Source organism: Lissotriton vulgaris, chromosome 9 (assembly GCF_964263255.1).
Source record: "Lissotriton vulgaris chromosome 9, aLisVul1.2, whole genome shotgun sequence".
In the NCBI taxonomy this organism is placed as follows: Eukaryota; Metazoa; Chordata; class Amphibia; order Caudata; family Salamandridae; genus Lissotriton; species Lissotriton vulgaris.
The window spans coordinates 1,184,437,583-1,184,463,409 of record NC_141697.1 but is presented as its reverse complement, the minus strand read 5'-3'; the positions used below and the strand labels follow the sequence as shown (position 1 = coordinate 1,184,463,409).

The 25,827-nt window shown below is 48.3% G+C and overlaps 1 protein-coding gene across 1 annotated transcript in view; it reads right to left on the bottom strand.

Annotated features, from left to right (window-relative positions):
- Window positions 1-25,827, bottom strand: part of LOC147692994 (cullin-associated NEDD8-dissociated protein 1-like) — a 211,529-nt gene that overhangs the window by 36,382 nt on the left and 149,320 nt on the right. Inside the window, exon 12 of the mRNA XM_086939235.1 lies at window positions 25,366-25,535. Coding sequence (XP_086795361.1) covers window positions 25,366-25,535 — 170 coding nt within the window. The remainder of the gene's footprint in view (window positions 1-25,365; window positions 25,536-25,827) is intronic.

The window sequence follows — 25,827 nt, the reverse complement described above, 5'->3', positions numbered from 1 at the left end:
ACCACTACTTCTTCCTGTATTATGCCCATGGCATTTTCAGTTCAGGCTCCTATCATTCTAAAGCAAAGTGATGGGGAACAGAAGGCTCACTCTAAAGATGGTTAGTCATAACTTCCTCATCACATTGCTTACATTGGCAATATGCTGCTGACAAATGACGTTACTTGCACAATATGATGCTACATTAAAGGATTTATTTCCTTCCATATCCTAGGTGACATACATTTCATCTCATATTTACCCATAGTTCTTAACCTGCAGCTTGACATGCTGATGATTTTCTGACATGGAATACGTAGGATAGGACAAAGTTTATAGAGCGCTCGAATTCCGAGGCGTCTTGCGCTAAAGTAAGGGGCTATGAATGTATAGAGAGATACCAAGGTTGCTAATCTGCAAATATCCCACACTCGTACACCATTAGCTGCAGGCAAAGAGGCTGCTCTTCCTCCCTGCTGCACTATCGCTATTCAAACGAAATACACTTAGACTGCACGTCTTGTTCCAAAACCTAGTACTTTCACTTCCTCTACACAAATGACCATATTCTACCAGGTGCAAGTTTGATGATATCTTTCGGAAAAAGATAAAGCTTAAAAATCAATGAAGTAGAGAGTTCATGAGCGTATGTTAGTACGTGACTAGGCATACCAAATTGCCTAAGTGTCTCACGACAAGACTGCTACAAAGGAAATAACCTTGTAGGTCAGTTAATTTGTAGGTAGGAAATCCAACAATTCAAATTGTGACCACTGTATCTTCTGCAACACCAATGATAAATTACATAGAGAAACCAGAAGGCTGCTTACTGAAATAAATAACAAAAATTCTTTCAGTACCCTCTTTATGGGAGGATACCCCTATGATCAACCAAAACAAGGCGGGCGGCTCAAGTGGCAGCACAGTCAAGGTTAGCAAAGGTCATACCTTATGAAACCCATATTATACAAAATGAAAAATCTTTGGGTGGGGCAAAGAGATTCAAGGACCTACCAGTGTTCTGAGCATCAAAGGTGACCAAGTGAAGTGGTGTATATATTCCCGCTGTGAAGTGTGTTGTAGATAGTTGAATCACCTATGTCACTTCCCTACACATTCCTAACTTTTTGAAATCCGAATCTTTCAACCTGCAAACTGAAAGTCATAGAAGAACAAGTTACTTAACTTTGTCCACCGGAGGTAGCATTACCAATCTATCTACCTGCATATTTCTCACCTCTGAAGACCGTGGCGCCAGACTGGAAAGGGAAACTTTACAGCAGTGCTACTGCATACCACTAAGTGGCGCATTGCAGTTCCACGCTGGTTCCATACAGGCCTGGAGTGACAGAGTGGAACTGCATGTAAATACCATCCCTAAATGCTGATATCAGCTCTTTTCTTCCTGCACCCTCTGATGCGGATCCAGCAATCCGCAGGCAGATTTGACAGGTTTTAAGCAATGCTGTGACTGCAGGAAGCAGGTATTGATCACAAACAAGCACAACGTGTATCTCTGGTGGCTGAGCTCATGCCATGACTAAGTTGTGAGATAAGTGTAGCCTCATGCACCTGAAGGTGATCCGAGATCAGGAGGCCACACTGTGGTGGCTGAAAACAAAAAGAAGTTAAAAGTACATCTCTCTGCAGCTGACTGTTAGTTCCAGCCTTTGTAATTTAGCACGACAGGTACATTTTCTCAGTTTACCGTTTCTTTTATGTAGAGCAGTGATACTTGCTTGCGGCCCTCTTGACCTTTACATGCGGCCCCCTTGGCAGCACGAGCTGCTGTTCAGTTGCTGAGCACTAATATTTAGGATTGTCTTTTTAAATATGGTTGCAAGCATTTATTAACCTGTAATGCAAATGCTACTTACCAGTATGCATCTGTTCTTGGCATGTAGGGCTGCTGACATTCATATCTGTGCATAGTCCGCCACCTAGTGTTGGGTCCGGATGATTGCACATTGTTGTCCTGGAAGAGTCTTCGAAGTATCACGAGATAGGTGGCTCCTCCCCTGGACTACAGTGCGCATGGGCATCGCCTCCATCCCCAGATTGTTTTTAGCCATAGGCAGAGATGGAGTGCAGAAGTGAGTGATGACCATGCTATGAGCATATGTTTGTATATGAATACATACTGCAGCTGCTACAGGCGCCGGGGAGGAGGGTGGGCGATATGAATGTCAGCAGCCCTACATGCCAAGAACAGATGCATACTGGTAAGTAGCATTTGCAGTTCGAGGCATGTGGGCTGCTGAATTCATATCTGTGCATAGAATACATAGCAGTCCCTCCATTAGCGGCGGCCGCCCGTGCCAGCTGCAGCAGTCTGAAAAAGCGTTTTTAGAACAGCCTGGCCAACAGCTGCCTGTTGTTTTGAATGCACGTCTACACAGTAGTGCTTGGTGAAAGTATGAGTGGTAGACCATGTGGCTGCTCTACAGATGTCTTCTAAGGGAATGTTACCTAAGAATGCCATAGAGGCCCCCAACTTTCTAGTGGAGTGGGCCCTCGGTGGGATAGTGAGAGTGCGCTTTGCTTTAGCGTAGCAGATCTGAATGCACTTTACTATCCATCTAGCTATTCCTGCTTTGGAGATTGCGTTTCCCTTGTGTTGAGTGGCAAAAGCAACAAAAAGTTGTTTGGTTTTGCGGAAATCTTTCGTCCTGTCCACATAATACATCAAGGCCCTCTTTACATCAAGAGTGTGGAGCATCCGCTCCGCCAGCGTCTCTGGGTTTTGGAAGAACACCGGCAATTCAATAGTTTGGTTCATGTGGAACTGTGAGACCACTTTGGGCAAGAATTTAGGGTTAGTGCGGAGCACCACCCTGTTGGCATGGACCTGGAAGAAAGGTTCTTGGATGGTGAGCGCCTGCAGTTCGCTAACCCTCCGTAGCGATGTGATTGCTACTAAGAAAGCCACCTTCCAGGTCAGAAACTGCAGTTCGCAAGAGTGTAGTGGCTCAAAGGGGGGACCCATCAGCCTTGTAAGAACCACATTGAGGTTCCATTCCGGTGCTGGTGGAGTCCTTGGTGGAATGACTCTCTTGAGTCCTTCCAGAAAAGCCTTGATAGCAGGGACCTTAAAGAGTGACAGGTGTTGCCTATTTTGGAGGTATGCTGCCATAGCCGACAGGTGAATGCGGATGGAAGAGTAAGCTAGATTACACCGATACAGGTGAAAAAGGTAACATATGATATTTTGAGTGGAAGCGTCTAGCGGGTCAATGCTGTGCTCCACGCAGTAGACGACAAACCTCTTCCATTTAGCCGCATAACAAGCTCTAGTAGTGGGCTTTCTCGCTTCCCGAATGATGTCCATGCAATCGGGAGGAAGATTAAGGTAGCCAAATTCTAGGACTTCAGGAGCCAGATCGCCAGGTTGAGCTGTTGCGGATCTGGGTGCTGAATGTCGCCATGGCTCTGCGTCAGAAGGCTGGGAGTGAGATGAAGCCTTTGATGCGGTACCACGGAGAGTTCCAGAAACGTGGTGTACCATGGTTGGCGAGCCCACGTAGGAGCAACCAGGATGAGAGTCATCGAGTGCTGCCTGAGCTTGCGTGCCACCAGCGGTATCAGAGGTGCTGGGGGAAAAGCGTACGCAAATCTGCCTGACCAGTTCATCCACATCGCATTGCCCTGTGATTGGGGGTGTGGGAACCTGGCGGCGAAGCTTTGGCATTTTGCGTTCTCCTTTGTGGCGAACAGGTCTATCTCTGGATGACCCCACCTTTGGAAGTACGGTTGGAGTACTGATGGATGTAACTCCCACTCGTGCATCTGATGGCTGTGTCTGCTGAGCAGATCCGCCATCTGGTTGTCCTTGCCTGGGAGATGTTCTGCCATGAGGAATATGTTTCTCTGAATGGCCCACTTCCACATGCTCTGAGCCAGATGAGACAGCTGTGGAGAGTGTGTTCCCCCCTGCTTCTGGATGTAGTACATGGCCGTCATGTTGTCCGTCCGGATCAACACGACCTTGTTGCACAGATGTACTTTGAACGCCTTTAAGGCCATGAAGATTGCCATCAGTTCCAACACATTGATGTGCATCTTCCTTTGCTGAAGTGTCCATAGTCCCTGCACTGTGTAATGGAGTACATGAGCTCCCCATCCCTGGAGAGAGGCGTCCGTTGTCAGGATGATCTGTGGGACAGGCTCTTGGAATGGTCGGCCCTTGCAAAGGTTTTGTGGCTTCCACCAATGCAGAGAGTTGTACGCCCGACCGCTCACCAACACTAGGTCTGTCAGTTGCCCATGAGCCTGAGTCCACTGACGTGCCAGGCACTCCTGAAGCGGACGCATATGTAGTCTCGCGTGCGGGACAATGGAGATGCAGGAGGCCATCATGCCTATCAACTGCATGAACACCCTCGCTGGAAGCGAGGTCTGGGGTCTGAATCGTTGGATCAGCGCCTGGATGCCGGCGATTCTCACTGAACTCGGCTGCGCAGTGGCCGCCAGAGTGTTGATTGTCGCGCCCAGATACTGACGCACGTGGGCGGGCTGGAGATGGGACTTTGGGTAGTTCAGAGAGAATCCCAGATCGTGCAGGAGGTGAATGGTGCGTGACACGTGGTCTACGCACTGCTGTTCTGTCTTTGCCTGAATAAGCCAGTCGTCGAGGTATGGAAAGACATGGACGTGCTGGCGACGGAGATGCGCTGCTACAGTCGCTAGGCACTTGGTGAAAACTCTTGGTGCCGTGGTGACCCCGAACGGCAGGACCCTGAACTGGTAATGCTGGTCTAAGATTTTGAATCTGAGATACTTCCTGTGTGAAGGATGCAGGGGAATGTGAAAATAGGCATCCTTCAGATCCAGCGTTGCTAGGAAGTCCCCCTGTTGAAGTAGGGGAAGCACCTGCTGCAACGTGAGCATATGGAAGTGCTCTGAGTTGATGTACCAGTTCAGGGGCCTGAGGTCCAGGATCGGCCTGAGTGATCCGTCCTTTTTGGGAATAAGAAAATACAGGGAGTAAACCCCTGTCCCTTGTTCTTGCAATGGAACGAGCTCTATCGCCCCTTTTTGCAGCATGATTAGTACTTCTTGCTGCAACAAGGTCAAGTGCTCGTCGGACATAGCACGGCCTCTTGGCGGTATGTCCGGTGGAATGGACGTAAGTTCTAGACAGTACCCGTACTGAATAAGAGACCTCACCCACCTGTCCGTGGTGATGGACCTCCACGCCGGCAGGAACTGCTGTAGTCTCCCCCCGACAGGTGTTGTGTGATCGGGGGGAAGTGACAAGACGTCACTGCTTGTTGGAGGCGGTGGACCTGGAGGCATTGTTTCCACGTCCTCTGCCCTTGATATTATTGCCTCTGTAGCCACCCCTGCCCTTGTTGTTGTTATACGAGGACTGGGTGTTACCCTTGTAGTATTGCGTGGTTTGGGGTGCCTGGCCTCTTGAGGTGCCTCTTGAATTGGAGCGGCGAAAAGAACCACCCCGAAACTGCTGACTTTGTAAAGCCCCCATAGACTTGGCAGTTTCGGTATCTTTTTTCATTTTCTCTAGGGAGGCATCCACTTCAGGGCCGAACAGGTGGTCGGGATTCACCGTCTGACCCAGTAATGTGGTTTGTATGTCGGGCTTGAACCCAGAAATTCGAAGCCAGGCATGGCGTCTGAGTAACACGCTTGTATTGATAGCCCTGGAGGCAGTGTCTGCTACATCTAGGGCACATTTGATGGATGCATTAGTAATGAGTTTACCCTCCTGAATGAGCATCTCCCCTGCCTCCTTGTATTGGTCAGGCAAGTGTTGTAGGATGGCCTCTAATGTGTCGTAATGGGCCCTATCATAACGTGCAAGCAGGGCTTGGGTGTTAGAGATCCTCCAAATGTTTGCTGCCTGTGCAGCAATGCGTTTGCCCGATGCCTCAAAGATCTTTGACTCTTTGTCTGGGGGAGGAGCATCACCAGTAGTCTGCGAATTCGCCCTCTTTCGAGCGTTGGACACCACCAGGGAGTCCAATGGCAAATGTCCCTTAATATACGTGGGATCCGTGGGCGCCGCCTTATACTTCCGGTCGATGCGAGGATTGACCACCCGCGCCCGGGTGGGCTCCTTAAATACCTCCTGTGCATGCTTCAGCACCCCTGGGAGCATAGGTAGCGTCTTGACTTGCTTTTCGGCTACCGAGAAGGTGTCGACCAAGAAGTCCGCATCCACCGGGTCTGAGTGCAGTTCGACGTCATGGTTCGCTGCAGCTCTTTCTATTAATGCATTAAACGCCGCCGAGTCCTCCGTCGGGGACGTTTTAGTGGCGAAAAGTTGAGTGTCCTGACCCGACTGCAGGTCGTCCGTGTCGCCTCCTGCTGTCCAGGGCACTTGCTCCTCGTCCTGATCCGAGTACGCAGGATATGTGTACTCGTCGTATTCCTCCTCCACCTCAGGCACTGGGGAATGGGCCGGCGAGCGTTCCATGGCTTGTGGAGACAGAGGTTCCATCAGAGCCGAAGAGTCCACAGAGTACTTTTTGTTCTTTAATGGAATCCTAAAGGGTTCCAATGGCGGCTCCGAGGTAATCTTTCTTTTGAGGAGCGACAATTTTCCGGTGTTGGCGTCGATTGTCACCTCTCGACGTTCCTCCACCGCGAGCGGTTGGAGCCGAAGCTTCGATACCACCAAGGCAGCTTTCGGCGTCAATGCTTGTTGAGAATGTCCGCTCTGCTTAGGCGCGAAGGCCTTCGGCGCCGACTTGGGAGGAAGGGTAAAACGGATGGGCGTCTGTCCCTTGGCAGGCTTCGGCGTGGGCCTTGGCACGCCAGCGTCCCGGCTGGGAACCACAGTGGACTGTTGGATCCGCTTCAAGGATTCTCCCACCTTCTTAGTAAGGGATGCCGAGGGCTGAACTGTCTCGAGCGTCTCCTCGTCTCCGAGAGCCCGGTCGTCAGCAGGCCTCTTCTTCGGTGCCGACGCCTCTTGGCCCGTCGCACCGTCGGCGTGACGCTTCTTCGAAGCCGTCTTCGGGTCCGCGACCCCTCTCGGTGCCGACACAGCCGCGTCGGAAGTCTTCACCTTCGGCGCCGACCCCGAGGACTTCGGGTCGGCCATTTTGGCGCGGCTTTTGTGGTCGGCCATCTTGGCGTGGCTCTTCGAGTCGGCCATTTTGGGTTTCGTGGAAGTTGACGCCTCCAGAACCTTCTTTACCAACGCCAGTTTCGGTTTCGGTTTCGCATCCGAGGGTGCGTGACCGGTTGGCTTCACTTTCGGTTTCTTGCCAGAAATGTCCGTGACCGGGCCCGGGGGCGGGGACGTAGGACTTGTAGTAAGATCTCGGGTAAGGCCCGAAGGCGATCCCTCGACCTGGGCCGTATGACGGGGGGAAACCCCGGAGTCCGTTTGGGGATGCTCTTCCTCCGAGCTATCTCCCATGGCGGCACAAATCAGTTCGTCGTCCCCTACCTCACCGGAGACTTCGTCGCCGGCCTCCTCGTCCGCGTCGTAGGCCTCTTCTTCGGACGCGGGGCCAGAGTCCGACTCTTGTACGCCGGCATCCTCCTCAATCGACTCCTGAAAGACGTCATCAGGTGTGGGTGCCGAAGCCGACAACTGTGCCTGGAGTCGATTAGCCCGGCGAATCTTCAAAGTTTTTTTACTCCTAAACTTTGAACAAGCCATGCAGGTGTCTTCCCGGTGATCCGGCGACAAGCATGTGTTGCACACAGGGTGCACGTCGAGGTGCGAGTATTTCGAGTGACATAGCGGACACTTCTTGAATGGAGTCCGCTCCATCGCAAATGAGTTAGTGTAGGCCCGTCCGCGTCGAAGCACGTGGAAGGGCAGTAGTAGATTGGAGCTGAGAGTCAGTAAGAAAACCCGAACGCAACTATACCGACGCCCAGCCTAAAGACCTTTTGGTCTCAAGTAAAAATCGAACAACTATCGGTTCCGAAGGAGGGAACCGAAAACACATCCGAACCCTATGGCGGAAAAAAACAATCTGGGGATGGAGGCGATGCCCATGCGCACTGTAGTCCAGGGGAGGAGCCACCTATCTCGTGATACTTCGAAGACTCTTCCAGGACAACAATGTGCAATCATCCGGACCCAACACTAGGTGGCGGACTATGCACAGATATGAATTCAGCAGCCCACATGCCTCGAACATAAATGCCTCCGGTTTTATTAAACATGTTTTTAGATCTCCTTGCACAATCCCTGACCCACTCAGACCCCCTACCACAACCCTGCTGGCATCAGTGCGGCTCCCGGTCACACTGTCCGTCTTCTTATCTGCATTGATATGCTTTAAATGAAAGCAACTAACATTATGCTATTAAAAGACACGGTAGACACAGATGTATTATTGTAACTAAGATAACAGATCAGTACAATCAGCATCTTCTTGTGTGGTAATGTACGATTTCTTGAGGTCCTTTAGGAAAGACAAAGCAAAATGTACTAAGTAGACATTGCTTATAATAAGTTAGCCTTCACATAGACCTTTTCATCAAAGGCTGCAGATTTATATCTGTGGCATTCTTTAGTTAAACATCATCTGCAACAATAGATGCGTGACCTGTAAAATTAGTGAGTATGCATGACATCCGCATGCATGACATTACAGGCCCACATCTGCCCCTTCGGGATACATCAGCAACATTAATTTCACGATATCTTGCCACTCCTTGCAAATTGTGTTCTTTAATGATTTATGAAAAATGGCATGTGTGTTACAGGTCTGACCCCACATGCTTAACAACTCATTATCTCAGCATTTGATTCCTTGACATGAAATGGCATGCACCTCCAAATACTGGGCTAAAACGTCCTGCAATCTAATCTGTCCTTGGACAAACAGTGATTTTTTACTTCAGTGACTTCGCTTCTGAGCCCCATATAAGGTCTGCTACACAGCATTCATTTCAAACGATCTTTTCCCTCCCAGCTACTGCAGACAGTTCGGTCTACCTCACACTAGTGTTGTTGGGCTGCCATTGATACACAGGGACATCATTTTAGCACTAACTGGCTCTGCTGCTACATATCACGCCAGTAGAGACAGCAATATGCACAACTTCGTGGATGGTTCTTTTCGATTCTGCCCTTTCCACCCCATTGGCTAGAGGAATGGAGATGGACACCTGTTGTTTCAAAAACCCGCAGTGCTGTAATATCCCATGTCTGCCCAGCCTGTTTCCTTGTAGGGTACGCGATCTGTTGGGTTACAGACCAAAAATTAGGAGAGTAATGGGAGGTGTAATTCGTTATAGGTGGACCCAAATAAAATTAAAAAAAACAAAGTGATGAAGCTCAGTGATGAGGAGGTAATTGCTGTTTCTCCATGCTGTGACGCATTAGTTTTTTACCTATAAGATTTTCTGTTACACTGAAGGCAAGTTGACTGAATATCTCCAAGTACATGTGAGACCCCAGGACACTTTTCTAAGACAAAGTCTCGCCTTTCATATTAAGTAAAAAAAACTAGAAAACATGCTAATTTAGGCAACTTTTACTTTTCTCTTAACCAATGAGCCAAGCTACAGCACATGTGGCTAAAAAACACTGTAAAATTAATACGGAGTACAAATTAAGCAGAAAATTATGTACTAGTGTGAACAAGGGTAAAACAACGCAAACTGATACTGCCTCTTTAAGAACTTGTAAGACTAAAGTATCCCATCATGCCCAACATGATGTTGGGTGGTATGCGTTTTTTCCACCCTGTGAAGAATATTACAGCGTGTGCTTAGTTAACATGCTATTTTTGTTTCAGTTTATATACTGGGATATCGTCCTCCTTTTTCTAATAATGTTTTCTTGGAGAAAGAGTTTTTTCCTGGCTTTTTTTTGTAGTCTTTTCCACGCAGCCATCATATCTTCCCTTTTTTTACAGGATCTGGGGTGGAAAGAAGCCTGGGCATGATCTCTGTGTGTTTTTTTCTTTCTGACTCGTTCCATCAAAAATCTGCAACATTTACAGAAAGAAGTTGTAAAGTAGTTTTATGGCTATTAAAAGAGAAATATGGAAAATTATCTTATCAACAGCTTCTACTTCGATTTCAGATGCAAAAGGGCAGTTCCCACTAATCAGGAAAACGATTCTGGCTCCTCTTGAAGTAAGTGGGCAGTGAAGAGAGGCCACAGCCACCTGCGGTCAATGTTGAGAGGATATCCAGACGGATGTTTAAGGTACAAGCACTTAATAACTTTGGTGCCAGGTGGGCTTCCTGTTCCTCTGGATTTTTACCTCCTCAGCCAAAGCTAGGTTACTTCCATCTTGCATGTCTATGTACTTTTCTGTATCACCAGTCCACCCTACTGCTGATGATATTTTGCTCATTCCATCTTCTGAAGATGAGACATCTCAACTATCAGCTACTTTGGTTCTCCCTCAGAGGATAATCTAGATCCATTTGGGTGTCCAGTCACTAAACTGGTTTCAGTTCAGAGGTGTCGAGCATTTCAGAGGTGGTTCGCTCAAATCATTCTCAACATAGCAGACAAACAAAGTGCCTTAGCTAGAGAACAGAGAGACACAGAAGTGCTTCGCACACACATGGACTCCAACTATGTAATGGACTGGTGTGCCTGCTCCAGATTCCACCCAGTAAGAATATCTCCAATTGATGACTTGACTGTCTTCTAAAGGTTAACTAGCAGAGCCACAAATAAATGTTTTCAACAGAACTAGAAGTATACAATTATTTCTTCTTTGAATCTATCCTGATGAAACCACAGGCTCATCTTATAGTTTCTCTAGCTCTTTGACTCATGGAGCATACAATGGACACATTCATAAAGGTATTTGCAGTATGTCTTCTCATGAAGTATCTAAAGAAGAAATTTCGACTTCTTAATCAGTTCCTAAGTTCCTCAAAGAAAATCTTAAGTATGAATCACCATTCTATGTGTTGTACAACAAATATTCCCCCTGACGCACAAATGTGTTGTGCTGTTATGCTTCAAACAATACACAGTGTCTCTTCTCTTTCAGAAAACACTTTAGTTAATGATATGAATTTCCACATCTTTCCATTTGATTTCGAGCCAGAATGATTCTAAACTGTAAATCATATATCCATCTTATGACTGAATTTATCAAAACATTTAGGGCCAGATGTAGGTAAATGTGAAATATCGATTTCTTAATAGCGAATTTTACCGATTCCATATTAAGGAAGGAAAATGCTACTTACCAGTATGCATCTGTTATTGGCATGTAGGGCTGCTGACATTCATATCTTAGCATAGATCGCCGCCTAGTGTTGGGTCTGGATGTTTGCACCTTGTTGTCCTGGAAGAGTCTTCGAAGTATCACGAGATAGGTGACTCCTCCCCTGGACTACAGTACGCATGGGCATCTTCTCCATCTTCAGATTGTTTTTCGCCATTGTGGCAAAGATGGAGTATAGGAAAGTAAGAGATGACCATGTAAATGTATGTAAAGTATAACTCTGCAGCTGTGACAGGCACAGGGGAGGAGGGTGGGCGATATGAATGTCAGCAGCCCTACATGCCAAGAACAGATGCATACTGGTAACTAGCATTTTCCGATCGAGGCATGGGGGCTGCTGAATTCATATTTTGGCATAGACTGTATAGCAGTTTTTCCTCTAGCGGTGGTCACCTGTACCAGCTGCAGTGGTTTGAAAAAGAGTTTTAAGGACAGCCTGGCCTACAGCAGCTAGTTGCTTGGCTTGCACATCTACACAATAGTGCTTAGTGAAAGTGTGTATGGTAGACCATGTAGCTGCCCTACATATGTTTTCTAGGGGAATATTTCCTAGGAATGCCATGGATGCCCCCATTTTGCGCGTTGAGTGGGCTTTTGGGGGAACTGTTAAAGTGCGCTTTGCCTTTTGATAGCATATTTGAATGCATTTAACTATCCATCTGGCTATTCCCGTCTTTGAAATGGGATTACCCTTATGTTGTGGAGAAAAGGCAACAAAAAGTTGTTTTGTTTTCCTGAATGCTTTAGTTCTGTCAACGTAATATAGCAGAGTTCTTTTGACATTTAGTGTGTGTAGGGCTCTTTCAGCCACCGACTGCGGGTTTTGAAAGAAAACTGGCAATTCTATGGACTGATTGATGTGGAAAGTGGATATTACTTTTGGCACAAATTTAGGGTTAGTGCGAAGTACTACCTTATTGTGGTGTATTTGCATGAAGGGTTCCTGAATGGTTAGTGCCTGTAGCTCACTCACTCGCCTGAGGGAGGTAATGGCAATTAAAAATGCCACCTTCCATGTTAAGAATCGAATATGCTACTTACCAGTATGCATCTGTTCTTGGCATGTAGGGCTGCTGACATTCATATCTGTGCATAGATCGCCGCCTAGTGTTGGGTCTGGTTGATTGCACATTGTTGTCCTGGGAGAGTCTTCGAAGTATCACGAGATAGGTGGCTCCTCCCCTGGACTACAGTACGCATGGGCATCGACTCCATCCTCAGATTGTTTTTAGCCATTGTGGCCAAGATGGAGTGAAACTCAGTGAATGATGACCATGCTAGAAGTATATGTGAATTCTGCAGCTGCTACAGGCGCCGGGGAGGAGGGCGGGCGATATGAATGTCAGCAGCCCTACATGCCAAGAACAGATGCATACTGGTAAGTAGCATATTCGGTTCGAGGCATGTGGGCTGCTGAATTCATATCTGTGCATAGAATACATAGCAGTCCCTCCATTAGCGGCGGCCGCCCGTGCTAGCTGCAGCAGTGTGGAAAAGTGTTTTGAGAACAGCCTGCCCTGCAGCTGCTTGCTGTTTGGAGTGCACATCAACACAATAATGCTTTGTAAATGTGTGTGTGGTAGACCAAGTGGCTGCTCTACATATGTCTTCCAAAGGAATGTTTCCAAGTAATGCCATAGAGGCCCCCAACTTCCTAGTGGAGTGGGCCCTTGGTGGAATGGTGAGAGTATGTTTTGCTTTCAGGTAGCAGATCTGGATACATTTAACGATCCACCTAGCAATACCAGCCTTGGAAATAGGGTTACCTTTGTGGTGCGGTGCAAAGGCGACAAAGAGTTGCTTAGTCTTCCTAAAATCCTTGGTCCTATCGATGTAATACAGCAGGGCCCTTTTGACCATAAGGGTGTGGAGCATTCTCTCCGCCAATGACTCTGGATTTTGGAAGAAAACAGGCAATTCAATAGTCTGATTGATATGGAATTGAGACACAACTTTGGGTAGAAACTTAGGGTTAGTGCGAAGCAACACCCTGTTAGAATGAATTTGAATAAATGGCTCTTGGATAGTCAGGGCTTGTAATTCACTAACTCTCCGTATCGATGTAATCGCTATGAGAAAAGCCACTTTCCATGTTAAGAACTGAATCTCACAGGAGTGCAGTGGCTCAAAGGGTGGACCCATCAGCCGGGTGAGGACCACATTGAGGTTCCACTCTGGAGCTGGTGAAGTCCGCGGAGGAATGACTCGTTTGAGCCCTTCCAGAAAAGCTTTAATGGCAGGCACCCTGAAGAGGGAGAGGTGCTGCCTATTCTGAAGATAAGCGGCCATCGCTGATAGATGAATGCGAATGGAAGCATAGGCCAGATTACATTTGTACAGATGGAAAAGGTAACAGATGATATTCTGAATAGACGCATCTAGCGGGTTAATGTTGTGGTCTGCACAATAAATGACAAAATGCTTCCATTTTGCTCTGGTGGTGGGCTTCCTCGCCTCCCGAATGATGTCCATACAGTCGGAAGGCAAGTGCAGGTAGCCAAACTCTAGGACTTCAGGAGCCAGATCGCCAGGTTGCGGATCTGGATGCTGAATGTCGCACTTGGCTCTGCGTCAGAAGGCAGGGTGTGAGACGTAGCCTCTGATGCGGTACCACGGATAGTTCCAGAAACGTGGTGTACCATGGTTGGCGAGCCCACGTTGGAGCAACCAGGATGAGAGTCATCGAGTGCTGCCTGAGCTTGCGTGCCACCAGCGGTATCAAGGGTGCTGGGGGAAAAGCGTACGCAAATCTGCCTGACCAGTTCATCCATATCGCATTGCCCTGCGACTGTGGGTGTGGGAACCTGGCGGCGAAGCTTTGGCATTTTGCGTTCTCCCTTGTGGCGAAGAGGTCGATCTCTGGATGACCCCACCTTTGGAAGTACGGTTGGAGGACTGATGGATGTATCTCCCACTCGTGCATTTGGTGGCTGTGCCTGCTGAGCAGGTCCGCCATCGGATTGTCCTTGCCCGGGAGGTGTTCTGCCATGAGGAAGATGTTCCTCTGAATGGCCCACTTCCACATGCTCTGAGCCAGATGAGACAGCTGCGGAGAGTGTGTTCCTCCCTGCTTCTGAATGTAGTACCTTGCCGTCATGTTGTCCGTCCGGATCAACACGACCTTGTTGCACAGATGTACTTTGAAGGCTTTTAGTGCCATGAAGATCGCCATCAGTTCCAGAACATTGATGTGCATCTTCCTCTGCTGTTGCGTCCATAGTCCCTGCACAGTGTAATGGAGCACATGAGCTCCCCAACCCTGAAGAGAGGCGTCCGTCGTCAGGATGATCTGTGGCACAGGCTCTTGGAACGGTCGGCCCTTGCAAAGGTTTCGTGGATTCCACCAATGCAGAGAGTTGTATGCCCGACCGCTCACCAACACTAGGTCTTTCAACTGCCCGTGAGCCTGAGTCCACTGACGTGCTAAGCACTCCTGAAGCGGACGCATATGTAGCCTCGCGTGCGGGACTATGGAAATGCAGGAGGCCATCATGCCTATCAACTGCATGAACACTCTTGCTGGAAGCGAGTGTTGAGGTCTGAATTTTTGTATCAGCGATTGAATGCTGCTAACCCTCACTGAATTCAGCTGTGCTGTGGCCGCCAGAGTGTTTATGGTCGCGCCCAGATACTGCCGTATGTGGGCGGGCTGGAGGTGGGATTTTGGGTAATTCAGTGAGAATCCCAGATCGTGCAGGAGGTGAATGGTGTGGGACATGTGGGCGGCACACTGCTGGGCTGACTTTGCTTGGATGAGCCAGTCGTCCAGATAGGGGTAGACGTGGATGTTCCATCTCCTGAGATGCGCCGCCACTGTCGCCAGGCACTTTGTGAACACCCTGGGTGCCGTGGTGACACCGAAAGGCAAAACCTTGAACTGGTAGTGCTGGTTTTGGATGGTGAACCTGAGGTATTTCCTGTGTGAAGGGTGCAGTGGAATGTGAAAGTACGCATCCTTTAGGTCTAAAGTTGCGAGAAAATCCCCCTGCCTGAGCAACGGGAGCACTTGCTGCAGGGTCAGCATATGGAAGTGCTCCGACAGGATGTAGTAGTTGAGTGGCCTGAGGTCCAGGATGGGCCTGAGGGACCCGTCCTTCTTTGGAATCAAGAAGTACAGGGAGTATACCCCTGTGCCTCTTTCTGGCATAGGCACGAGCTCTATTGCCCCTTTTTGCAGCATGACGGTGACCTCCTGCTGCAATAAGCGCAAGTGCTCGTCCGACATAGGACGGTGCCTTGGGGGCATGTTGGGTGGAGTGGATGTTAACTCCAGACAATAACTGTATTGGATACGTTTTCTGACCCACCTGTCCCTGGTGATGGACTTCCAGACGGGCAGGAACTGCTGGAGTCTCCCCCCGACCGGTGTTGTGTGGTCGGGGGGCAGTGACAAGGCGTCACTGTTTGCTGGTGGCAGAGGACCTGGAGCTGTTGTTGCCACGTCCTCTGCCCTTGGCGCTGTTGCCACGATATCCACCTCGACTCTTGTTGGCGTAAGTAGTCTGGGTGTTGCCATTGTAGTATTGCGTGGACTGTGAAAGCTGATCCTTGGAGACGCCTCTAGTGGTGGAGCGACGAAAGGACCCACCACGAAACTGCTGGGACTGTAAGGCACCCATGGATTTAGCAGTGTCAGTGTCCTTTTTCATTTTTTCTAGGGTCGTGTCAACCTCTGGGCCAAACAGGTGATCTGGGTTAACCGTTTGGTTTAGGATGGTGGTTTGGATGTCTGGCTTAAATCCAGAGATTCTCAGCCAGGCATGTCTCCGAAACATAACACTGGTGTTTATAGCTCTGGCCGCGGTATGAGCTGCGTCCAGAGCGCACTTAATGGAAGCGTTAGAGATTAGCTTCCCTTCTTGAATCAGCATCTCAGCCCCTTCCTTGTACTGATCAGGCAGGTGTTGCAACAGGGTCTCTAGTGTATCGTAGTGCGCCCTGTCATAGCGCGCTAGAAGCGCCTGTGTGTTAGAGATGCGCCATATGTTGGCTGCCTGTGCTGCTACCCTCTTCCCCGAAGCCTCAAAGACCTTGGATTCTTTGTCTGGGGGAGGAGCATCACCCGTAGTCTGAGAATTGGCCCTCTTCCGGGCATTCGAGACGACAAGGGAGTCCAGAGGCAACTGTCCTTTAATGTAGGTAGGATCAGTAGGCGCCGACTTGTATTTTTTGTCAATCCTAGGGTTTATCACCCTTGCCCTGGTTGGTTCTTTAAAGATCTCAGCAGCATGCTTTAAAACACCTTTTAGCATAGGCAGAGTTTTTACAGTCTTTTCTGACACCGAAAAAGTGTCAAAGAGAAAATCCACATCCACAGGGTCAGCATGCAGCTGGACATTGTGATTGTTTGCGGCCCGTTCAATGAGGGCATTGAAAGCAGCAGAGTCTTCTGTAGGTGAAGTCTTTGCAGAAAAGAGTTGAGGGTCTTGTCCTGAATGAGGATCCCCAGGGTCACCACCAGCTGCCCAGGGCTCATTTGTATCCTCAGGGTCTGTATAGACTGGATAACTGTATTCATCCTCTTCATCTCCCTCACCAGCGTCCACATCGGAGTAAGTGGGCGACACATCATGAGTCTGTGGTGAAAGGGGTTCCACCAAGACTGGAGAGCAAGCAGAGTCCTTCTTCTTCTTGAGAGGGATCTTGTAAGACTCCAGTTGGGGTTCTGGGGTGATTTTCCGCTTCAGGAGGGAAAGCCTGCCCGTTTCGGCGTCGATGATGTGTTCCTGACGCTCATCTCCCGAAGGTCGTCGAGGTCGCGGGCCGTGGACCACTGACGACGCCTTCGGCGCCGAGGAGACCTTTTCGGGCACGCCGGCCACTGCCTTAGGAGCGAAAGCCTTCGGCGCCGTCTTAGGTGGCAACGTAAAGAGGATCGGCGTGGACGCCTTAACTGTTTTCTCCACAGGCTTCGCAGGCGGAGGGTCCTTCGGTTCGACCGCCGCGGTGCCGTCCTTGATGCGCTGCAGGGAGTCCATCACCTTTTTGGTGAACGCGGTGGATGGACGCGCTGGTTCAGGAGAGTCCTTCGAGGCCACTTTTGGAGTAGGGTCCTTCGAGGCCACTTTCGTAGTCGACTCACGAGGCGCAGCGCCCTTGGCCTTATCGTGCGGACGCGGGGCAGAGAGGACCTTTGGGTCATCAAGTCGCTTCTTCGGGTCACTGAGAGTTTTCTTTGGTTCGGCGACAGCCTTCTTCGGGTCGACAAGGCCCTTGCCGGCGTCGACCGTCCTTGGCGCCGACGCGCCAGTATCGACCACCTTTACTTTAGTCTTCGGCGCGGCAGACTTCGTCTCAACGCCCTTGACTTGGCCTTTCGGCTCGACAGCCATCTTCGGCTTCTTCGGCCCCGAAGCCTCCGAAGTTATCGATCCGACCGAAGCGATGCGCACTTTCGGTTTCGATGCTTGCACCTGCGCAGTATCTGGCGTCGAGACCGTAGGTTTCACTTTCGGTTTCGTTTTGCCAGAGAGTGGCTCGGTAGCAATGTCTGTGGCCGGGCCCGAAGGCGGGGCCGTGGAACCCATATCGAGGTCTTGGGTAAGGCCCGAAGGCGATCCCTCGACCTGGGCCTTATAAATAGGTACGGCCCCAGAGTCAGTTTGAGGAAGCTCCTCGTCCGAGCTATCCTCCATGGCCCCGAGGGCACCGTCGTCGTCTCCTACCTCCTCGACGACTTCTTCGCTTTCGAAACACCTCAGCATCAGCATCGTAGTCTTCTTCGACGTCCGACGCGGGGTTTGATTCCGAAACGTCCTGGATATATTCTTCCTCGACATCCCCAGCATCGAAAATGGCCGCAGGCGCCGAAGCAGATTGCTGGGCCTCCAGGCGCGCAGCTCGCCGAAGCTTAAGTGTCTTCTTGGACCTGAAGCGTGAACAGGCCATACACTTGGCCTCATCATGGTCCGGCGACAGACACTTGTTGCACACCGGATGGACGTCGATGTGGGGGTACTTCGAGTTACAGACCGGACATCTCTTGAATGGACTTCGGTCCATGATGGTTGGTCGATAAGTCAGGAGCGTCGACTAGGCCTTCCGCGCCGAGAGCACGCGGAAGTACAAAAACCGGCTCGGAGCCGAGCTAGAAGAAGTAAAGCTGAACGCAAGACAATACTGACGTATAGCCTAAAGACCTTTTGGTCTCAAGAAAGTTTTTCTATCGATTCCGACAAGAGGGAATTAAAGACATCCGAACCCAATGGCGGAAAAAAACAATCTGAGGATGGAGTCGATGCCCAAGCGCACTGTAGTCCAGGGGAGGAGCCACCTATCTCGTGATACTTCGAAGACTCTCCCAGGACAACAATGTGCAATCATCCGGACCCAACACTAGGCGGCGATCTATGCACAGATATGAATTCAGCAGCCCACATGCCTCGAACTGTAGTTCACATGAATGGAGTGGTTCGAAAGGTGGCCTCATGAGTCTGGTTAGTACTACGTTTAAGTTCCAGACTGGCGAAGGTGGATGCTTTGGAGGAATAATTCTTTTAAATCCTTCCATAAAAGCTTTGATAGGTGGTATTCTAAACAGGGACATGTGTTGCCTGTTTTGAAGATATGCTGCTATAGCAGCAAGGTGTAGCCTTATGGATGAGTATACCAGATGACATCTTTGAAGATGTAGCAAGTAACAGATTATGTTCTGGATGGAGGCATCTAATGGATTGATTTGGTTATTATTACAATAGGTTACAAATCTTTTCCATTTAGCTGCGTAGCAGGCTCTGGTAGTGGGGCGCCTTGCTTCCTTGATAATGTTCATGCAGTCTGGAGGCAAGTTAAGGTATCCAAACTCTAAGACTTCGGGAGCCAGATCGCTAGGTTCATCTGATTGGGATCTGGGTGCCTTATTTCGCCATGGTTCTGTGTTAGCAATTGTGGCGACAGGCGTAGTCTTTGGTGCGGAACTACTGAGAGTTCTAGAAGGGTCGTGTACCATGGCTGTCTTGCCCATGTGGGAGCAACCAGGATCATTGTGAGTGACTGTTGCCTTAGTTTGCGTGCCACTAATGGAATCAGTGGGGTTGGTGGAAAAGCATACACAAATCTGCCTGACCAGTTCATCCATATTGCATTGCCTTGTGACAACGGGTGTAGGAACCTGGCGGCAAAGGACGGGCATTTTGAGTTTTCTTTTGTGGCAAACAGATCTATTTCTGGATGTCCCCACTTTTGGAAGAATGGTTGTAGAACCTGAGGGTGAATCTCCCATTCGTGTATTTGTTGACTGTGTAGGCTTAGTAGATCTGCCATCTGATTGTCTATCCCTGGGAAGTGTTCTGCCGGGAGAAAGATGTTCTTTGGAATTGCCCACCTCCATATGCTCTGTGCTAGGTGAGAGCTGTGGAGAATGTGTCCCTCCTTGTTTCTGTATGTAGTACATGGCTGTCATGTTGTCCTTCCGGATCAACACAGCCTTGTTGTACAAGTATTTCTGGAAGGCTTTCATTGCTAGAAATACTGCTAGTAACTCGAAGTGGTTTATATGCAGTGTCTTTTGTTTGACTGTCTAGAGACCTTGGACTGTGTATTGAAGAAGGTGGGTTCCCCAACCTGTCAGTGATGCGTATGCTGTTAATACTAGTTGTGGGACCGGCTCTTGGAACAGTCGCCCCTTGGAAAGGTTTTGTGGGTTCCACCACTGCAGAGAGTTGTAAGTGTGACTATCTACCAACACTAGGTCTTTCAGTTGTCCTTGAGCTTGGTTCCACTGCTGTGCTAGGCATTCCTGCAATGGACGCATTTGAAGTCGGGTATGAGGGACAATGAATATGCAGGAGGCCATCATGCCTATAAGCTGCATGAACACTCGAGCTGGCAGGGAGTGTTGTGGCTGAAATCTTTGAATGAGAGACTGTATGTTGTATATCCTGGCTGCATGTGCATATGCCTTCGCCACTGAGGTATCAATTGTTGCTCCCAGATATTGTTGTATGTGGGAGGGCTGCAGATGTGATTTTGGGTAATTTATGGAAAATCCCAGACTGTGCAGTAGCTGGATAGTTTGAGACGTATGGTTTGCACACCGTGCGTATAAGTTGGCTTTTAAGAGCCAAACGTCCCGGGAGGGGAACACATGGATGTGTTGCCTTCTGAGGTGTGCTGCTACTACTGCTGGGCATTTTGTAAAACCTCTTGGTGCTGTAGTTACCCCGAAGGGAATAACTTTGAATTGATAGTGGCGACTCTCTATTGTAAACCTGAGGTATTTCCTGCGAGCTGGATGTATAGGTATGTGAAAATATGCATCCTTGAGGTCTAATGTAGCGAGAAAGTAGCCTTGCTGTAGTAGCGGGAGTACTTGTTGTAGAGTGATCATATGGAAATGCTCTGAAAGTATATATTGGTTCAGAGGTCTGAGGTCCAATATTGGTCTGAGGGAGCCGTCCTTTTTGGGAATAAGGATGTATAGAGAGTATACTCCTGTGCCCTGGTGTTGAAAAGGGACTGGCTCTATGGCTCCCTTTTCTAGCATGTATAGTACCTCTTGTTGTAACAGCGTGATGTGTTCTTTGGACATTGGACGGTGTTTGGGTGATATGTTGGGTTGAGTAGAAGTGAGTTCCAGGCAGTAACCATACTGGATAATTTGTCTCACCCACCTGTCTATGGCAATGGTGTTCCAGACTGGTACGAATTGTGTAATTCTGCCTCCGAGTGGTGTTAAGTGGTCTGGAGGGAGTGTGAACAAGTCATTGTTTGGAGGTGATGGAGGCTCTGGTGTTATTACCACCACGTCCTCTGTCTTTGTTATTATTTCCTCTATAACCTCCTCTGTTGGAGCCTTTATTAAAGGTGCCTTGGGTATTAGTTTTAAATGATGAAGAGGTTTGTGATGTGTTGCCTCTGCCTGAGCCTCGAAAGGAGGAGAGGCGAAAGGAGCCCCTAGACTGTTGAAATTGAAGTGCACCCATGCATGGACTTTGCGGTGTCAGTATCTTTTTTTATCTTTTCTAAGATGGTATCAACTGCTGGGCCAAACAAGAAATCCTGATTAATGGGTTGATTAAGTATGGTAGACTGTACTTAATTTTTAAAACCCGAGATGCGTAGCCAGGCATGCCGGCGTAGCAACACGCTAGTGTTGACAGACCTAGCGGCTGTATCGGCTGCATCAAGGGCGCATTTTATAGATGCGTTAGTGATGAATTTCCCTTCTTGAATTAGGTCATTAGCCTTTGCCTTATAGGGTTCTGGTAGGTGTTGCAGTAATCCCTCCAGTTCATCATAGTGTGCTCTGTCATAGCATGCTAGGAGAGCTTGTGTATTGGCAATTCTCCAGGTATTTGCTGCCTGAGAGGCCACTCTCTTTCCTGAAGCTTCTAAGATCTTTGACTCCTTGTCAGGAGGGGGGCATTACCTGTTATTTGAGAGTATGCTCTCTTTCTGGCATTAGAAACAACTAGAGAGTCTAGTGGGAACTGAGACTTGATATAAGAGGGGTCTGTAGGGGCTGGTTTATATTTCTTTTCAATTCTTGGATTGAGGACACGCGCTCTGGCTGGGTCTTTAAAGAGGTCTGGTGCGTGCTTAAGTACTCCCTTCCATCACCACCCCCTTTTGTACCGCTTTTGGCCGCCATAAGTGTGGCAGGGTATGCTCAGATGTGAGTCCCTTGCTCACTTTGCCACTGGATTCAAGCATTCATGAAGACGGCTGGAATGCCAGAAACCGGTCCTCGGAAGCTTGTTTCCGGTCCAGGGAAGACATGACTTGGTAGTTCGGCCTGGACTGTTCCCATGAGGCACAGGGTCAGACTGATTTGCATATGGCCATGTCTGAACTGGGTTGGCAGAGTGGGCTAAAGAACGGTGATGGATTAAACCCAGATCTTTTGACTGGGTGTGAGTGTTTGATTGATTCAGATGCTCCTTCCATCACCACCCCCTGTTGTACCGTAAGTACTCCCTTTAGCATAGGGAGTGTACGTATACTCTTCTCTGATGTTGGGAAGGTATTACATAGGAAATCCTCCTCTACAGGGTCAGTGTGCATGCTTACACCATGATACTGAGCTGCCCTGTCAACTAGCTGGTTAAAAGCAACCATGTCACCGTAGGGGATGGTTTTGTGGGATATGTAGAGGGATCTGGTATGGGTTGTGTAATATATGGGACATTAGGGTAATTCTGATTGTCCAATGTATGATCTTGGTTTCCCGGATCATCAGGGTCTATAAAGTCCTGATGAGGCTCTTCACCCATGTCTTCTCCCTCATCATAATGTGGAGGTGTAGGTGAATATGAAACGTAAGGCATGTTAGGAGTGAAAGGAGGAGGTGTAAAAGGTCTAGAAGGGGATGTCCCAAAGTCCTTTTTCTTAGGAGGAACAGGAGAAGGAGCCTCAGTGTCCAGTCTTCTCTTGTTCTTATTGTAAACTGTTATATGTCCTGTATCAGGTTCTATAAAAAGTCTATTTTGGTCTGGGCTCACTGGATCAGGATGAAAGAGTTCTTCTTCCACTGTCCGTGGCTTCGGCACCAATGTTTTTGGATAGTTCACTTGCTTGCTTGTTTTACTTTTTGTCTTGAGCTTTTTTCGGCTTGACGTCTTTTGACGGCTTAACGGCTGTTTTCGCCTCGACGGCCTTGTTCGAATCGACGACCTTCTTATGTTCGACGGTCTTTTTCGGCTCGATGTGTTTTTTCGGGTTGACAGCCTTTTTTTGGCTCGATGTGTTTTTTCGGGTCGACAGCCTTTTTCGGTTCGACAGCCTTTTTCAGGTCGGAGGCAGTGTTCGGATCGACGACTTTGTTCAGGTCGATTCCTTTTTTCGGGTCGATTACCTTTTTTGGGTCGACGGTCTTTCTTGGATCAACGCCCTTCTTTGGGTCAATACTTTTCTTTGGATCGACGCCCTTTTTCTGGTCGACAGTCTTTTTCGGATTGACAACCTTTTTGAGCTGGTCTATGTTTTTCGGTTCGACAACTTTTTTAATGTCAGGCCCGTTTTTGGCTGTGCGGCCGTCTTTGAGTCTACGCTCTTTTTAGGAAGAGTCTTGCTCAGTTCTGGGGTACAGGAAGGCTTGGTAATGGTCTTCGGAGCAGAGCCGGAAGGCGGGGCTTCTGAAGCTGTGTTTCGGTTGCGGCTATGGCCTCTTGGCAATGCTTTGACTGGAGCCTTGTCTGGAGGTGGAGACAGGGTAGGGGCTTTAGTACTCACGGTTTGCCCAGGTGGGATGTCGTTATCGGAGTCCAACTGGTCTTCTACTGTGACGAGCTGTAGGTCGGAGTCCGCTGCCTCTGGAAGTTCATGTTTGTCATCGAAAAGGTTTTTGGTTCAGGTGCCTGTCGCTGCATCTCTAGCCGAGCAGCTCTTCGTTCCGGATAGTTTTCTTCGACCGGAACTGAGCACAAGCTGGACAGTCTTCCTAGTTGTGCTCCGGAGACAGACACTTGTTGCATACTGTATGCTTATCGCTATGAGGAAACTTGGATCGACATTGTGGGCATCTTTTGAACGGGATCCTTTCCATCGGCGGGAGGCCCACGTGGCGTCGAAAAGGCCCAACGGCCCGCGTCGACTACCAGAGATGGATGGAAAGAGTTGTTGAGTCGAGGAATACCGAGCGGAAACAATACCGTCGAAATGATGAGGTTTTTGGCCTTAGAAAATAGGAAAACTTCGGTCCCAAAGTTGGAGTTGTCGAAGTGCATCTGAACCCAATGGCGGAGAAAAACAATCTGAAGATGGAGAAGATGCCCATGTGTACTGTAGTCCAGGGGAGGAGTCACCTATCTCGTGATACTTCGAAGACTCTTTCAGGACAACAAGGTGCAAACATCCGGTCCCAACACTAGGTGGCGATCTATGCTAAGATATGAATTCAGCAGCCCACATGCCTCGAACTTGGTATTTCATATGTAGGTAAAGATTCGGTAAAAAATACCGAATCCTTATTATTCCTTATTACCGAATCAGTAATTGGGATTCGGTAATAAGGAATACCTACCCATTCTTTTCTATGGGCTTGGATGCCCATAGGAATGAATGTGAAGACTTTCAGTATTAGCGATTCGGTATAACCCAATCGGTAATACCGGGAGTTATTTCAAGAGTGCCAGGGTGTCCAAAGGACACCCTGTTGCACCCCTGAAATGTGCATGTGTGCACATGTGGCGCACATACATGCCCTAAGGGCATGGATGTGTGCCACATGGCACTTTAAAAAAAGCAAAAAAGTGTTTTTTTAAGGAAATCAGTAATTACCACCAACTTGAAGTTGGTGGTAATTACCGATTTCTTAAGGCTCAAAAGCACTCTTTAATGTGCTTCCTACATTGCATTTAAGGAATTGTAATACCGATTCCTTAAATGCAAGAGCAATAAGGAATCAGTATTAAGGAATCTGTATTTACAGATTCCTTATATACCAATCCTTACCTACATTAAGAATGGCTAAATACAGGTCGGTAACGCTGAAATTCAGCAAATTTCGGCGTTACCGACCGGTATTTAGTCACCTACATCTGGTCCTTAGTGCATTATAATTCGATAAATTCCTTATGCATTTCAGATCAGGAGTCTGATCCAAAATGCAGGTGATATAATAATTAAACCTTGTTCCGGATTTTAACATGACGATGCACACATTTTCTCAGCCGACACCATACCAGGGGAGTAATGTAAAATGATGAGGTACCCTTGCAGAATGCTAAGCCTCACATATCTCACAAATATTCATTGGTCTTGGGCAGAACAGGCCCCTCTGGGTGGTTTGTGCAGTCACATTTTTATGAGAAAGCTAATGAGCCTTTACCTGGTAAGGCAATTTCACACTCTACAAGAGGGAAAACAGATACTGAGCCTCTGATGAGAAATGTCCCCATTACCAACTCTTGTTTTGATCCATACTTTTTTAAGCACTTTTGTTTGAGCTCTCAGAAAAATACACTGGGGGGACAGGCTTCACTCCACATTTTGATATTGTGGCCATGATTGCCACTTTAAGGTTGTGGCGGGTTAGTCTGCGACTCTACCCTACATTTTATGAATTTGAGAGAGTATACCGCACAAAAAAAAGGTTGTTACTTGAAAGTCTAGGTCTTCACCATTGCAATCATTCTGAATTTATAAAATGTTATGCTGGTAGTTGTCACTTTCCCAAATGCCTACTCTCTCATGGGAGAAACAGCAGAATAAGAACTCTAGAATCTGCCTGCTATAACCAGGTAAGCTGTCCTACCTCTCGTATGAGGTCCTTTCGGATCTTGGTCTCGCTGTACAAGTGTGGCAGGACCATGCCCAGCAGATCTCGAACTAAAGATGGCTTGTTGTGAGCAGCAGAGTTGAACATCACCAGTGCAACACGTCGAACATTAAGATCAGAATCCTGGAGCGTCTTTAGGAAATCGCCTGCAGAATTGGAAGAAAAAAATGTAATACCAATTGTTAAATGGAAACATAGATAGCTGCCATTATGGTGACTTTATTACTCCTAGCCTGTTAACGGTCTCACATTATCGACATGTGTGTAAGGTGCTGCTTAGTAAGAGGGCTGGGAACTGCTTGTATAGATGTTTTTGTTTGCCTGGTATCACCAAAGCTGGAGCGTACATGCACACACTTGCGTCTTCCCTACTTTAAAAAAGGAGCTATTTGGTGATTGTTTTTGACCTCTAACTTAGAGTTTGACAGAAGGCATTGA